We start from the raw sequence: 15598 nt of genomic DNA on the forward strand, positions 1-15598 counted from the left end.
TATAATAGCAAAATAACAAAATAACAACAAAACAAACGATATTTGAAAAAACTACTTTGATACGCATAACACGATTATATTGAATAGGTATAAGTATAACACATGTAACGCCGGTACACACAGGACCTATATGAATATCTACACAATCACATACAGTTACCCTAACAAAGTAGTTACACCACCAAATAAGGCACACCACCAGAGTGGTTGCATGATGACCACCAAAGTGGTGACCCCACCAGAGTGGTTACACCACCAGAGTGATTACATGACCACCAAAGTGGTGACCCCACCGGAGTGGTTACGCCACCAGAGTGGTGACCCAATGAGACTGTATGAAATGGAAAATCAATGAAGCATTTGATATAAAAAGTGTTTGTCCTTGGGACAGAATTTGAAGGAAAGCCTACAGCAGGGGCTACATCACGTCTTCAACCCAGGGGGGGCAAGGGGGCGAAGCCCCCTGCTGGGTCCAGAGGCGGAGCCCCTGGTGGGGGGGTAGGGGGGCGAAGCCCCCCCAATAGCAGGAGTCTGGGGGCGCAGCTCCCAGTGGGGTCAAGGGGCGGAGCCCCTTGTCGGGGGGATAGGGGGGCGAAGCCCCCCGGAAAATTTTTAAGGAAATTAGACAATTTTGACGCATTTTCCAGTACTTGAGGGACACGAATTTACGTTAGCAGCAACTAAAAGAAAAAGCAAATTAATGTAAGTAGTCCGAATTTATTGACAGTACATACTTCACAATCTCTTTTAACTACACATTAGTACTACACTTTACTATACATACATGTTTTTGTAAACTTGTCCCCCAAATCCCAGGGGGGGCAGCTGCCCCCCCTGCCCCCCCGGTGATGTAGCCCATGTACAGCAGCTGTAACTGTAAGTTTAAAATGACTGCGGAGGTACCATAGAAAGATTTAGACAAACAAAAAGGTGTGGCTGAGAGCCATCTACATGTAAACTAGAACACTTTAAAGCTACTGGCAAGTAACAAGCCATCAGGCAGCAGTAATCGTTATATAGTGCAACTACAGCAGTGTGGCTGAGTCCAGATTAATGCTCTGGTCACACCCACCAATCACAGGGCATCCATTGTGTCCCGTGACTCTCAACAGCCAATCAGAGAGCCCCCATCTGGATCACCATGCCCTCTCCAGCTGGTCCTAAAAACCAATCAGAGAGCGCTGTCCCTCTGTTGAACCAATGAGAGATCATGTTAGGTAACACGAGCGGAGCTCTGGGATCATAGTCTAATTATTCTCTACAACTTTATAAGAGGGTCGTTAGCCTTGATCCCAAAAGTGGCTCTGGAATCTGTGAGGTCACGCATCCCTCATTGATCGTGCGTCACTTTCAATTTGTGACGTCACAGACATTTGTCTTGTGTTTTTACTAGTAGTATACTAAAAATCTACCAGTGAACCTTTAAAATGTAATAAAAGTGCACCAGAGAAATTTAGACGAACGAAGTTAACGGAGACCACTATAGACTAGGAGGGTTGGGCAAATATCGGGTCGGTTTTAGTAAAATGTAAAACTTCCAAGCGGTTTAGAGATCAGATAATGTAATTATAAATACACTAAAAAAATATTTTGAGCTCATGAAAAAAGTAGTAATCTAAACATAAACTACTACACAAAACTCCACCTTCCAAAAATTATTCTATAATTATGAGAAAAAAGAGCGAAGTGGTCAACTAATTAGCAAATACAGTGCACTAATGAAACGTCTGTACCGACTGTCTATTATATCACGGCAGACCAATCTCTCAGTACGAATAAACATCATGGAATGGAACCATTTACATGTGTAAGAAGGCACAAAGTTTAACATAACTAACCATGTACGAAGAAGAGGTGGAAGTGGTGGTGGTAGACTCTGGTGTTGTGGGATCCATACAGCTGCACGTTTCTCGGGGGGTCCCGTCTGAAAGTGAAATAGCATTCACTCAGGTGTGATAAATTTATAATTTGTTGCGAAAGTTACCTCATTTCTTGACGTAACAAAAGAAGGATAGGTCATGCCGTTACGCATTGTCCAATGTTCTATTTTTTTTTTCGCTGGAAACTCACATTGTATGACGACTGAAGGTGGTTTGGGATGATGAGAGATTACGATGAAGTCTTTCGAACCACGGGACGAACTGGAAGACACAGAGGACACTGGTTCAGGAGAGTCCTTGTCCTCATCTTGGAGCTCTGTACTCACACTCACTGCACTGATCGCAGTAGTTTCAAGTAATATGGAATCAAGTAGGGTAGCAGAAGAAGGGCTCTCAGAGGTGATAGAGGCAGAGTCTGGGGACAACTGATCAATCGAATCAATCTCCTCGTCTGAGTCAGAAACTAGAACCTGGTCCAACATCAGATCCAGTCCTGCTGTCTCAAGTGGAACTATAAAGCTATAACTGTCTCAAATCTCCGCAAAATAATAACGAAACCACTACAAAGTACAAACACAACATGTGAAATTGTATCAACAAATTTCTCCAGCAGAGGGTTGGCCTGCAGATTCTGCTGTAAACTGTTTAGAAGACTGAACTATGTTTTCTGTTTATCGCACCATCCACGCGCATCCAATCAATCCCGGGACTACTTTGAGCCATCCAATCCGGGGAGAGAGTTTGTTGCTAGGCAACCAATGAGAAGAGGAAAAGAGAGTTACAGCAGACCACGTGACTTAAACGAGAATTAAAGTTAAACAGTGCAAACTGTACAGCCCCTATCAAATTCAGAAGATTTAGTGATCCTGATATTCCTTGAAGGCTCTAGAATTAGAAACGTTCAGAACACAACAGTACCACTCTCTGTTTTCATCAATTTTTAATATGATGTAATTTTCATCACGTGAGCATAGCTGCAATTTGAAGGCCTTATCCACTGTTCCACCGGTTGAGAACCTTTCGTTTTTCAATCGGCCTGTAACCATTAATCTCATATGAGCTTTCAGAAATAAATTTGACGGTCAAATAACTGTGGTTAGTCACGTGGGACAGATCTGTTGTTTGGATTGGGGGCCTCAGTCTGACACTGTACTGTAAGAATTACTGCGTATTTTAGGCACCACTGCGAGGGGCTTTTACTTAGTTTAATCGATTTCAAAGTTTAAAATTGCACCAGGTGCCTCGCCCAGAACGTGGCTATGAAATTAAAGTTTCCAGTTTAGTTTAAAATAAGATCACAAAGTCATTTGCGGTTGTTTGAATGTGTATTTGAAGAGATCAAAACTAATAGTGATTACAAAGACACAAACAATTTCATCGAATAGAACTGGGTTAAGTTTAATTAGCAAAATAAATCAATTAGTATAATCTAGAGTCCAACTCTGTGATTATTCAACACTTAATAGACCTAAAGTTGGTGACGTTCATCGTCTTGGTGACCTTCATATTGATGATGGAACCAGTTGGTCGGGACTTGTTTCCCGCGCTCGGACTGAACATACCATATTTAGGACCGGGTGGTTTCTGTCCTCTCAGATCGTACCCGTCAACTGGGTGTTGTGGGTAGGGGGTGAAGGTGCCTGCTTTGCAGTTCCCGATATCTTTGGCGGGGGAACTCTGCTTGAAGGGTGGGTTGGCTCGTTTAGGTGGAGGAGTGGGGGATCTCCTTTGGGCGGGGGGAAGAGGTTGGTTGGACTTGAATATGTTGGGGTCGAATAAGGAGTTGTTGTGGAGTTTCAGCTTGAACGGTTTCGAGATCATCTTCTTATTGTGTTCCTGTTAATATGTGATGACTTGGATGATAAGAGCTCATTTGATAATCATAAAACGTTTATTCATGCCTCTGGAAAATTTGATTTCTCGCTGAAGATCAGTAATCTAGTAATATGAACTGATAACTTATGAACCTATTATTTGGACAAATATTATTTGGTCTAATTTAAGCTTTTAAGGGAACTTACCTTGCGTTCATGGTTCCTAATCTCATCACCGAGGCTGATGGACTCCCCACTGTACTGGAGATCGTTTCCGATGGTGAGAGAGTTGTATCCGTAACCCGATCCCTTCTTGGTAGGGTTCGTTAGGAAATTCTTACCTGAAGAAAACCGTATTGTGAAGGCTGTTCAGGATTTGAATAATGAGACACAGTATGGCTAAATTAAAATAGCAAATATGAGTCTTTAATAGTTTAATGGGCATCCACGAAAACTAAGAAAACTGCTAGCTAAACAGACAAACATAAAACTGTTATTTTGAAGCCTTGCTGCACAATGAATAGCAAGCAAAACTGGACTGAACATCCATATTCTGAAACTTTACCTGGAGACTTGTAGCGTTCTTTAGGCCGAGCAGTCCCCTTAAAATAAGGAACCTTGCCATTAAAAGTTCCATAATGGCTACCAAGTCCCGACGGTTTCTTTGTAGCGTTGCTGGGTAAAAACGGCTTGCTGTCAGTATTCTTCTTAGCCTCATTGATTCGCTCAATCCGTGCAAGTCTACTTTGATCCGAGTATCCCTCTCTTTCAAAAATTCTCCCAAAATTAGAATGGAAATACCCATCACACAGACCAGTCTTGGATTTGGTGCAGCAGGACATCATCTGTTTGCCTTTTCCTGCCTTATCATTGAAAGGTCGGTCCCTGATTGACTTATAGGGATCTCCGATAGTTATGTACCCCACCTCGCTAAACAATCCAATACGTTGGATGTCATTACTCGGCTGAACCTTTTTAAACACTGTTATGGACTTTGTGGCAGCTTTTGCCACCATTTTGAAATTCTTCTTAGGTCAATCCCTTTTATAGATTTTGGCAATATCTATCGAAATAGTAAGTAGAATACAAAGATCAAATAACGATGTGTAAAATTTTGGGCCTAGGCCTGAAGGCACGCGAGTTGTCATGGATACACTGCGCGGCGCACGTGCGTTTAAATGCTGAAAGAAATTCATTCGATCGCTACACGAGCCAAAGTAGCCCATCATATTTTTTTTTGGAAAACGAAATTAAATATATACAAAATAGTATTACAGGTTATATGTTATTATATGTTAGCCCATCATATTTGGTATTTAATTTGTTATTAGCTTAGATTTATTCATCCGCACCATTATTCATAACTGTATTGAGTTTAACATTACACTTTATCTCTTTATGTTAATTTCATTGATTTTAAGGCAGCGTTTGATTCCATCAGAAGAAAGTTTATTTGGTCAAGCATGAGACACATAAGGACTTCCTGAGAAATTTGTTAGAATCTTTCAGGTATTTTTCAACGGAACCATGAGTGCTGTCAGGGTTAATGGTGAAATTTCTGATTGGTTCTCTGTTAATTCAGGCACTGGACAAGGTGATATCCAGGGCCCTCCTGTATTTAATTTTTGTCTGAACTTTGGAATCTTTTTGGCCGAGGTTCACAAGGCAATCAGTCATGGTGCTGTACTGCAAAAGGAACTGAAGAGTGCAGATTAAAAAGTTATCATGGATAGTGACTACGCTGATCATGATCTGGCAGTGATGAACAATACTGAAGAAGGGCTGCAAAAGTCCACTGATCTTATCGCTTATTACACCTCTTATGCTGTGTTAAAGTGTTAAAGATCAACGCTAAAAAGACACAATGCATGGCGATCAGCAAGTGTGCGTCCCAGCGGCCTTACACCGAAAGAGACAGTATAAAGCTATAAACAGTGGAGGGAGAACCTGTAGAACAGGTCAGTAACTTTGTTTATCTTATAGCCAACATCAGTGGGGATGGTACCATTGACCGAGATCTTGACATCAGGATCCAGCGTGCTAATGGTGCGTTCCATCAGCTTTGGAAGATATGGAACAGCCGAACTATAAGAACGCCCGCCAAGATCCGTATCTACAAAGCTACAAGGCTGCTGTTATTACTATTCTGTTATATGGAGCTGAAGTCTGGAACTCAATAAAGAAGCAGATGAAACGGTTTGAGGTCTTTCATCTGACCTCCCTGAGAAGAATCTTGAAGATAAAGTGGTTCTTCCATGTGTCCAATGAAAAAGTTATCATGCGTGCTGGAATTAAGTCTATTGAAACTTTTATCGGTTCGGCTAGACTAAGGTGGTACGGACATGTTGTCAGAATGCCAGAGACACGGTCTCCCAATTTCTTACTGGATTGGAAACCAAACTATGGATAGGAGGAGACCTCTTCATGTCTTCATGTGTCATGTAGCTCATGTATGTATTTTTAGCACTTCTAGACCTCCATGTGAAATATTTTGGTGCATGTATATGATAAAGATCATTTATTTTAAAATTAGCTAAATTTCATATTTTTTTTTCATGCACAATTATATAAAAAGATAAAAGTATAAATGATGACTCCGAATTTTAACCGCTATTAAACTATTAAAGTATTTGATATGAACGAAAGCACTCGATCGTATTACTGCTTTTTGAAAATTTCTGAATACGGATCACCGGATTCAGTGAGGACGAATTACATTTTTAAAACCTTCATTTGAAATACCATGAACTGCAAATAATTCAATAAAGCTATAAGTATAACCACAAACGAAGTTGCATATTTTTCAAAAAGAGGATTACTTCTAACTTAACCACTGGGAACCCTTTAAATCATTAACATTAACACCACTTAGCACTCTGCTCACAGCGGGATGAATATATAATATGAAGAACTAACTGGACGGCGCTAGCCTACCCCACTATATCTTAAATCTTCTTTTTTAAACTTTAGCCTTAGATTCCCAGGCAAATGAGGAATTGGTACTTTTATCGAAACTACCAACAAGAAGAAAACGCGACTTTGCCGCTATCAGGTCAATAAATATAATTAATTAAGTTTTTGGCGGATGATCGTTTTGTGTGGACATTTATTTCGAATTTTATTTGTATTTCCAGATGATTTTCAGAACGTAGTTGAAGTTGAACGGACCACACCAAAACCACGGACTATAAACTTTTTTCGTATAATCGATATGATTTCCTTGTTAATGAATTTGTACGCCCTTTTAATTTTAATTGTCTTTATGCACGATAGTTATTGTAAGATCTTTAAGATCAACAGTTTTATTAAAATTAAGAAATTGCTGGCAGATTTGAATTTTGAAATAAAGCAATTTTGTTATGCTTTAGGGGCATTCATTACAAACTACAAAAAAACACAGGGTCGCCAAAAGAAGATAAAAGAATTGTTTAATCAAATCAACAGAAATCACAAATAAAACAGAATAAATTAAGTAACCACTTAGTGGCTGATTTCCGAGAAGCCGAATATGGCCAAACATTTAATTCTAAAAGCTTCTTGTCACGATAATTTTTAAACGAATAAAATGAGTTTTAAAACTTTTCACGAACACTGAATCAATCAGGGTTCAGTCCTTATGTCAAATTATTTAGGTAATTAGTTAAAACTAAATTGGTAATTTCCAGTTCTACATTTACAGCTATTTACATCCTAAAGAAGCTTTGATATAGAGAGTTTAGTCATGATTAATACCCTTCTAAATCTAAATCTGAGTATAACCTACAATTATAAGTGAAATTATCAGGAACATCTATAGGATAAAGTACACATTCAAAAGAATCAGCGATTCTGTATGGAACCGAGCTAAAACTACCACTGCTATAATATTTTAAAGGAAGACCTTACAAGCTAAGCTAAGTTCTAAAGCACTAAGGAAGTCCGCTGTAAGAACTGATGTATTTGCTTCCGAGGCCAGTATCACATCGACAGCAAAACAAGGATCTGATCATCATCTAAACAATGATAATCTCCGCTGTCTTCAGTAAACCCTTGTCATCAGCAAGTGTTATCAGGAGCGCCCTGATCCCTTCCCATGTTTCCTTGCCGATCAGTGGTATCTCTGATGGTGGCGTGAGAAAACCGTGATCTCTAAGGATGAAGTTTAGATCAGTTTACGGATACCAAATTAAATGAATATTAAAACGCAAGCCAGCAGAAGCAAATCGCTTCCTTCGAGCTTGTTCATAAAGTTCAACACTGTTTTATAAATAAGACACCTGATTTTAACATGAAGTGTCGCTAAGAACAAACCCTTTATCTGGAAGTTCGACAGTGTAAGCGAGGGGGACATCTTCTGCTCCTCGGACCCAGTCTACACTGATACTGCTTGCTGGATCTGATTGAAGAATAAAATGTTAAACACGTCTGAAACACGTGCTACTTTATCGAATCTCTGGTTCTTAATTTTTTTTCATTTGAAAATTTGGGCGTATGTTTTTAAATATTCATAACCTTTATGGTAGTGAGATTATAAAGGATGAGGAAGTTTCGGCTTTGCAATACTTACAGATTGTCGTGTAGACAGGACCATATCTATATTCAGTACCCCGTGACTTCTTAATAGCTTTGACAGCAATCTTGCTGTATTTAAGCTGAAATAAATAGAGTTACGTTATTATAAGGTTGAACTACAGCTTATATACGACAGATTTTTTTCTTCAGCTTCAAATTTAAGTTTGAGTAGTTTTGAATTTTGGTTTTTGTATGTAAAATAAACTATAAAGTTTATAAAGTTTATAAAATACAATTTCTACTGGATTCATAATCTAACATAAGAAAAGGTGTTTCAGTGGGCATTGGGCAATGAAAAAACTGCCTGGCTGAGAAAGTAACTTTCTGGTCATTTGCTCCTTTGAAAGAATTACCCATTGAAACAATGTACCTTTGTGCACACCGTCTAATTAAAAGTGATGTAGGGAAATTTCTCACAAGCCATTGATTTGTTTATTACACAGTAACTGTTGTTAGTTAGACCCGCGTTTAGCCAAATGGTCAATATTTGATCAGATCGTAGTATTGCCGTAGTGGTGTGAAATTATGCCATCTATGTTGGACATTGTTTGAAATGAATAAAACGATGGCAATACCGATATCTAATGGCATAATCATAGGTCAGACATAACCATGTAATTTGACTTTTGAATCGTTTAATCCGTTTAATCCGTTTAATCCGCGTATACGCGACGCATTACTAAAAATTTATCGAAGAGAAGTTTAAACTTCAATATCCTTACCATCTCCACCTCATTGCTGGGCGTATCCGTGCTGTAACCATATGGAGTCATCCACAACTGACCGTAAGCGTGGAAATTAATGTAGAGTAGGATTTTTGATTTATATGCTTCTACCCACTTCTGTACGGCTTTGGTTTCTAACTCGCTAAACGCTGCGGGACCTCGGTAATCTATTTGACAGGGACGTCCACTAGTTCCTAGACCTATAAATAAAGTAATGTTATTAAGTTATTAGAGTGTACCTCAACGAAGAAGTGACTAAAATATCATCAATGAATCGTATCGCATTCTTTCAATTCAAATCGAATATCATTTATGAAAGAGGTATAGTATAACACATGTATAAGACATTATTTTTCGGACAGAGTCATATGACCCCAAGGCCCAATCTTTGAACCTCCCGACCCCAACACTTACCTCCCCACTTGTAGTCCCAGTTCCTGTTAAGATCTACCCCCAACACTTACCTCCCCACTTGTAGTCCCAGTTCCTGTTAAGATCTACCCCCAACACTTACCTCCCCACTTGTAGTCCCAGTTCCTTTTCACATCTACCCCCAACACTTACCTCCCCATTTGTAGTCCCAGTTCCTGTTAAGATCTACCCCTCTACACTTACCTCCCCACTTGTAGTCCCAGTTCCTGTTCACATCTACCCCCAACACTTACCTCCCCACTTGTAGTCCCAGTTCCTGTTAAGATCTACCCCCAACACTTACCTCCCCACTTGTAGTCCCAGTTTCTGTTAAGATCTACCCCAAAAGTCACAACACTTACCTCCCCACTTGTAGTCCCAGTTCCTGTTCACATCTACCCCCAACACTTACCTCCCCACTTGTAGTCCCAGTTCCTGTTCACATCTACCCCCAACACTTACCTCCCCACTTGTAGTCCCAGTTCCTGTTCACATCTACCCCCAACACTTACCTCCCCACTTGTAGTCCCAGTTCCTGTTCACATCTACCCCCAACACTTACCTCCCCACTTGTAGTCCCAGTTCCTGTTCACATCTACCCCCAACACTTACCTCCCCACTTGTAGTCCCAGTTCCTGTTCACATCTACCCCCAACACTTACCTCCCCACTTGTAGTCCCAGTTCCTGTTCACATCTACCCCCAACACTTACCTCCCCACTTGTAGTCCCAGTTCCTGTTCACATCTACCCCCAACACTTACCTCCCCACTTGTAGTCCCAGTTCCTGTTCACATCTACCCCCAACACTTACCTCCCCACTTGTAGTCCCAGTTCCTGTTCACATCTACCCCCAACACTTACCTCCCCACTTGTAGTCCCAGTTCCTGTTCACATCTACCCCCAACACTTACCTCCCCACTTGTAGTCCCAGTTCCTGTTCACATCTACCCCCAACACTTACCTCCCCACTTGTAGTCCCAGTTCCTGTTCACATCTACCCCCAACACTTACCTCCCCACTTGTAGTCCCAGTTCCTGTTAAGATCTACCCCTCTACACTTACCTCCCCACTTGTAGTCCCAGTTCCTGTTCACATCTACCCCCAACACTTACCTCCCCACTTGTAGTCCCAGTTCCTGTTAAGATCTACCCCTCTACACTTACCTCCCCACTTGTAGTCCCAGTTCCTGTTAAGATCTACCCCCAACACTTACCTCCCCACTTGTAGTCCCAGTTCCTGTTCACATCTACCCCCAACACTTACCTCCCCACTTGTAGTCCCAGTTCCTGTTAAGATCTACCCCTCTACACTTACCTCCCCACTTGTAGTCCAAGTTCCTGTTAAGATCTACCCCCAACACTTACCTCCCCACTTGTAGTCCCAGTTCCTGTTCACATCTACCCCCAACACTTACCTCCCCACTTGTAGTCCCAGTTCCTGTTAAGATCTACCCCTCTACACTTACCTCCCCACTTGTAGTCCCAGTTTCTGTTAAGATCTACCCCTCTACACTTACCTCCCCACTTGTAGTCCCAGTTCCTGTTAAGATCTACCCCTCTACACTTACCTCCCCACTTGTAGTCCCAGTTCCTGTTCACATCTACCCCCAACACTGTTCACATCTACCCCCAACACTTACCTCCCCACTTGTAGTCCCAGTTCCTGTTCACATCTACCCCAACACTTACCTCCCCACTTGTAGTCCCAGTTCCTGTTAAGATCTACCCCTCTACACTTACCTCCCCACTTGTAGTCCCAGTTTCTGTTCAGATCTACCCCTCTACACGAGGATTTATCGTTATAGACTCTGTTCTTCCTCCACAGTCTATCTACCTGTGTGTACGCGTACCCTTAGGAGTGTGGACGTTAAAATATGGGTAGTTGATTAGAGTGAAGTGTACTGTACTTTAGTTTTAAAGCTAAACCTAACCTTTCTTACATTTTACTATTTTATAAACATAATACTAATCGGAATATCAACCAGTCACCGGTGTAGAAAGACTTACCATCTGGATTGAGAACGGGCATGAAAACGAACTCATAAGAGTCAAGGAATGCCTTGATGTAAAGGTCATCACTGGGGTTCCTGACGACCTGTGAGATGATTTATCAAACAAAAGTATCTCATTTGGATCAGACAGAAAGGTATGTTCGGAATAAGAAGTATTACTATCAGTCTTAATAACGAAATAATCATTTAAACTGTCACCATTGACATACTTGAGAGGTTGAATCATTAAAATCTAGATACCATATTAAAAAGTTAAAAGCGAACCTGGTTGAATAATACAAATCTAGATACCATATTAAAAGCTGACCTGGTTGATGATGTACATGATGGTGGAGATGGAGACCCACTCTCTAGCATGGATGCCTGCGTCAATAAGGATTATTGGTTTGGTTGGAGCTGGTCCGATGTCTTTACTTACTCGCAATACGTACATGTTGCGCTTCTCAAATGTTTCACCTGTAGATATTTGTAACTACATATAACCAGTTACTTGGCATGTAGATGCATTACAAATTTAAAATTTTGATGCTCAGAATATGGTGTTCGTAGAACTTTTACGAAACACTAATACGAAACGATTTAAAAACACTAAATAATAGTAAAACTTACCGATTATATCGAGTCTGGCAATGTCACTATATGTGTTGTTGATTTTCTTCAGTTCTTTCTCTATGTCTTCGAAAACGTTAAAGCTATCATAGTCGTAATTATCTGTGGAAAATCTGATAAATTGACGCTTTCATGGAGAATTCTAGCGCCGTAGGCTGTAGCAGCCCAAAAACGTTAAAAACCTGTCTTATTCTACTACAGTCCAATTTTGACCCAATTCTAAACTTATATGATGCTTGGGTTGAAAATGTTTTGAGTTGAAACGTTTTCTATCTGAATAAATAAATGTACGGTGTACACCAAAGGAGGCTAAAAAGAGTAACAAACCATTTGCACTCCTCTTCTTCATGGTCACATGACGTTTAATTCTCTCCTCCACATCCTCTATCATGACGCTGGACACGATGCCCGCATCTTCTATTGCTCTGGTGAACCTCTCCTTCTTCTCTAGATTCACCATCACGTCCACATAGCCATCAGGACGGTTTAATTCGGCCCATTCGTTTAACTGCGGAAATCACTGTTATACTTAGCAAACAAATTGATTTAAGATACGCTGAAGAACGTAAGGATTAAGGAGAATATACTTATGGCTTTATAGGACTGCCTTCATAACTGCTGACTAACACATTTTAAACTTTTGGACTCTACCAAGAGAACCGACTAACCTCATATTCGTCAGCTAGTCGCAGTGCTGTGTCCACCAGGTCACTGTCACTTGCCTGCAGCCTCAACACCTGGAACCCCGTACGGTCTGGTGACTGTGGCTCTACCACACGACCTTCTCCTCCTTTTATCACAGATAACAAAAGAGTTAACACGACACTCAGACCATTGTATCGCATACTGGAGGCAGGAAGTAACGGGGTTAGTTCACAATTGTAGTGAGAGAGAGGAGGAGGAGGAGGAGTGTTGTATAAAACAGAGGAAATTAGGGTGGGTCAGCACATTGAAATGAGCTCTCAGATCCACGTGGAGTTGGGATCACATTAAAAGAAGAAAGAAAGCAACAATTACCACAAGCACCACAATTCTCTCGTCTCCTCCACAATTTGAATTATTGCACAAGCGTATTCAGAGGCTTTGAAGTATTAAATATTGCGGTGACAATCATGCACTGTGGGAGCAATGGGACAGCAGTGTCAAACGGTATTTAAATGTTGTAATTAGACCACGAAACAAAAAGATATTACACTATCGAGGGATCTGTCTATCCAAGAGGAATATTAGTTGAAGCACGGGAATGACTATTTGTAATGAGATGCGGTGCTGATATTATAATTTTATAATTAAGGTGTTATGACGACATCAAGTTTGTTAAATCATGTCATGGCACCCTATTTGAACCAAAGCTGACAAAATTCCTAAAATTTGAAGTTGCCAATGACAGCATCCGGAAGGAACGGTGCTGTTTTTGGAGCTTGAGCTGCAAACTTTCTAATCAGCTAATTACTGCTAATTAATTGGTTAATCAAGAGTTATTGTAGTGCTGACTAAGACGGTAAAATTACTAAACGTATTATTATATATTACGAAGCGAACCAATTTGGGTAAAACAAAAAGTAGAATCAGTGTTGGGTTATGTCGTTATTTACAAAACGTTGCAAATGCCACTACCCTTCTTCTCGGTCAGGTCATTGATCACTGGGGGAAAATACCATACAATGATGATGACGAAAGGAACAAAATAGTTGTGTAGTTAACGAAGAGATTATTATGATATCGATTAATGGAAAGATCACAAGCCTAGCAAGTAATTAAGTAACGTGATGACCACATAGAACGTACAACCAAGAACAGATCTAAGCAATATAAAAACATGGTCAGAACGCATTGTTACATGTGACAACACGCATTGTTACATGTGACAACGGATAATATATGCCGACAACATCGTGTCTCTGAATTTCAAATCCACCTGAGCGGCTTTCTGCTAAAAATTTTCGCCAGCTGGACCAAATCTAATGAACACGTGAAATAATGTATATTTTAACTGTTTAATGAGAGAGACCGAGTACTAGGATGATTTTGTTCCTTTTTAAAACAGCTTTTTTCTTCAGAACAATGGAGATAGAACTTGTTAAATTTAACAATGACGCTGTTCAGACCTAGGTGGGGTAAGAACAAAGCTTGAAGACACTCAATAAACTACCTGCCAGATTGCTTAATACACAAGTTGACGATATCGTGTGGGGTTAGGACCGTGGTATTTAGTGGTGACATCACGATTAAACGGCAATAAAATGACGTCATGACGTGAAATATCTGCAGAGAAATGCAGGGTGGATAGGTGTGGTGACACGGGGTGGCAACAACATGTGGCAACATCCTGTTGCTGGAGTAAGTCATTGTGGAGTATCCATTGTAATTTGTTAATAAGATTATAATTGGAGGGTATTATTGTTCTAACCGATTGTTAACACGAAGTTCATCACCTGCATTCTTTAAGTCAGGGATAGGAAAGCTGGGTTGTGAAGAGCTTATAAAGGTTCCATAAAATTGAAGCAAGGCCGCCCTGGAACGGATATTAATGAATAACCTGCTTTATTTATACTGCAAATATATTATGTGCTTGGATTACGTGAGTTGTGACCTAAGTTGGGTCTTTCTTCGGACCTCTCCGAACAATGCTGTAGTCGTCATTCGGCCTGTAGCGGAGAGGTCCATGATGTAAAGATTCACCAGTAGAAACGGTCGGGCGTATAAAAACTATTAGTACTCTAGTGTACCAATTTAGAATTGGTGGTTTTTAGACATTTTTGGTTAGGTCAGCCGATCAAAATACATATAAAAATCAATCCAATCATAACTGGACCTCTTTAAATTTTAATCGATTGTACAGTCTAACATACGTTTAGCAAGGTATGTTCAATGTTCCAAGTGTTTCGAGTAGAAATACCGGGTGGGGCTGTCTATTTTCATTATCAGAGATCTCAACAACCAATTCTAAATCGTTCCAACTTCCACTACACCATAGTACTAGTATAGTAGGAACACGACTCCACTTTCTAGAATATCTATAGAAAATACAATTTCTGGCGAAATGGATGCTGCAGTTCTTCAGTGACCGGACTTTTATTGAATAGGATTTAATGGAGCAGGTATGATATTGGATGAAATCCAATGGATTTAGTCACGTGATACTATTTGGTACTGCCTTACTGAGTGACTTACTACTCACTCTAGTATTGGTTGTAGATCCACCGTCCACCATTATGCAAATCAGTGTAATATCGAAACGGCTAATCTGGAACTACCGAACTTAGTCCTTTTGGAAGGACAGACAAAGAAAAAAAAAAAGTAATAGCTACGGCAGAAGTAGAGACAATATCAAATATTCATCAAGGCAAGTGTGTCATTATTACTCAACAGCAAAGTTAGCTTAATAAATGAAAGCTCCGTCATTCCTTAGCTTGGTACCTTCTACTCTCTTTTGTGTTAAAGGTCAACTGTATGGATGATGGTAGAATAGGGTGAATTATTAAGATATTATTAATGCATTCAACACAAAGATGTGTATATTTCATGTTTAATTCATGTTTAATTCCTGTTTATAGTGCTCGAAATATGCATATAATGATAGAACTAAATATTTT

The 15598-nt window shown here is 40.1% G+C and overlaps 2 protein-coding genes across 2 annotated transcripts; both read right to left on the reverse strand.

Annotated features, from left to right (window-relative positions):
- Positions 1 to 3225: 3225 nt before the first annotated feature.
- Positions 3226 to 4816, reverse strand: LOC134818314 (cilia-and flagella-associated protein 96-like). Its single transcript, XM_063827827.1, has 3 exons — positions 4260 to 4816; positions 3902 to 4035; positions 3226 to 3716 (listed from the first exon to the last, which is right to left on the reverse strand). Exons 1-3 carry the CDS (start codon positions 4708 to 4710, stop codon positions 3333 to 3335), a joined length of 969 nt encoding a protein of 322 aa, XP_063683897.1. The 5' UTR covers positions 4711 to 4816; the 3' UTR covers positions 3226 to 3332.
- A 2280-nt stretch (positions 4817 to 7096) lies between these two features.
- On the reverse strand, positions 7097 to 12882 carry LOC134818212 (carboxypeptidase B-like). The gene is made up of 10 exons (XM_063827658.1): positions 12671 to 12882; positions 12330 to 12510; positions 12003 to 12104; positions 11701 to 11849; positions 11389 to 11476; positions 11122 to 11232; positions 8968 to 9170; positions 8241 to 8325; positions 7985 to 8069; positions 7097 to 7822 (listed from the first exon to the last, which is right to left on the reverse strand). The coding sequence occupies exons 1-10, from the start codon at positions 12845 to 12847 to the stop codon at positions 7687 to 7689; spliced, it is 1317 nt and encodes a 438-aa protein (XP_063683728.1). The 5' UTR covers positions 12848 to 12882; the 3' UTR covers positions 7097 to 7686.
- Positions 12883 to 15598: the final 2716 nt, after the last annotated feature.

The sequence above is a fragment of the Bolinopsis microptera genome, chromosome 7 (genome assembly GCF_026151205.1).
Source record: "Bolinopsis microptera isolate Bmic1 chromosome 7, MBARI_Bmic_1.0, whole genome shotgun sequence".
NCBI lineage: Eukaryota > Metazoa > Ctenophora > Tentaculata > Lobata > Bolinopsidae > Bolinopsis > Bolinopsis microptera.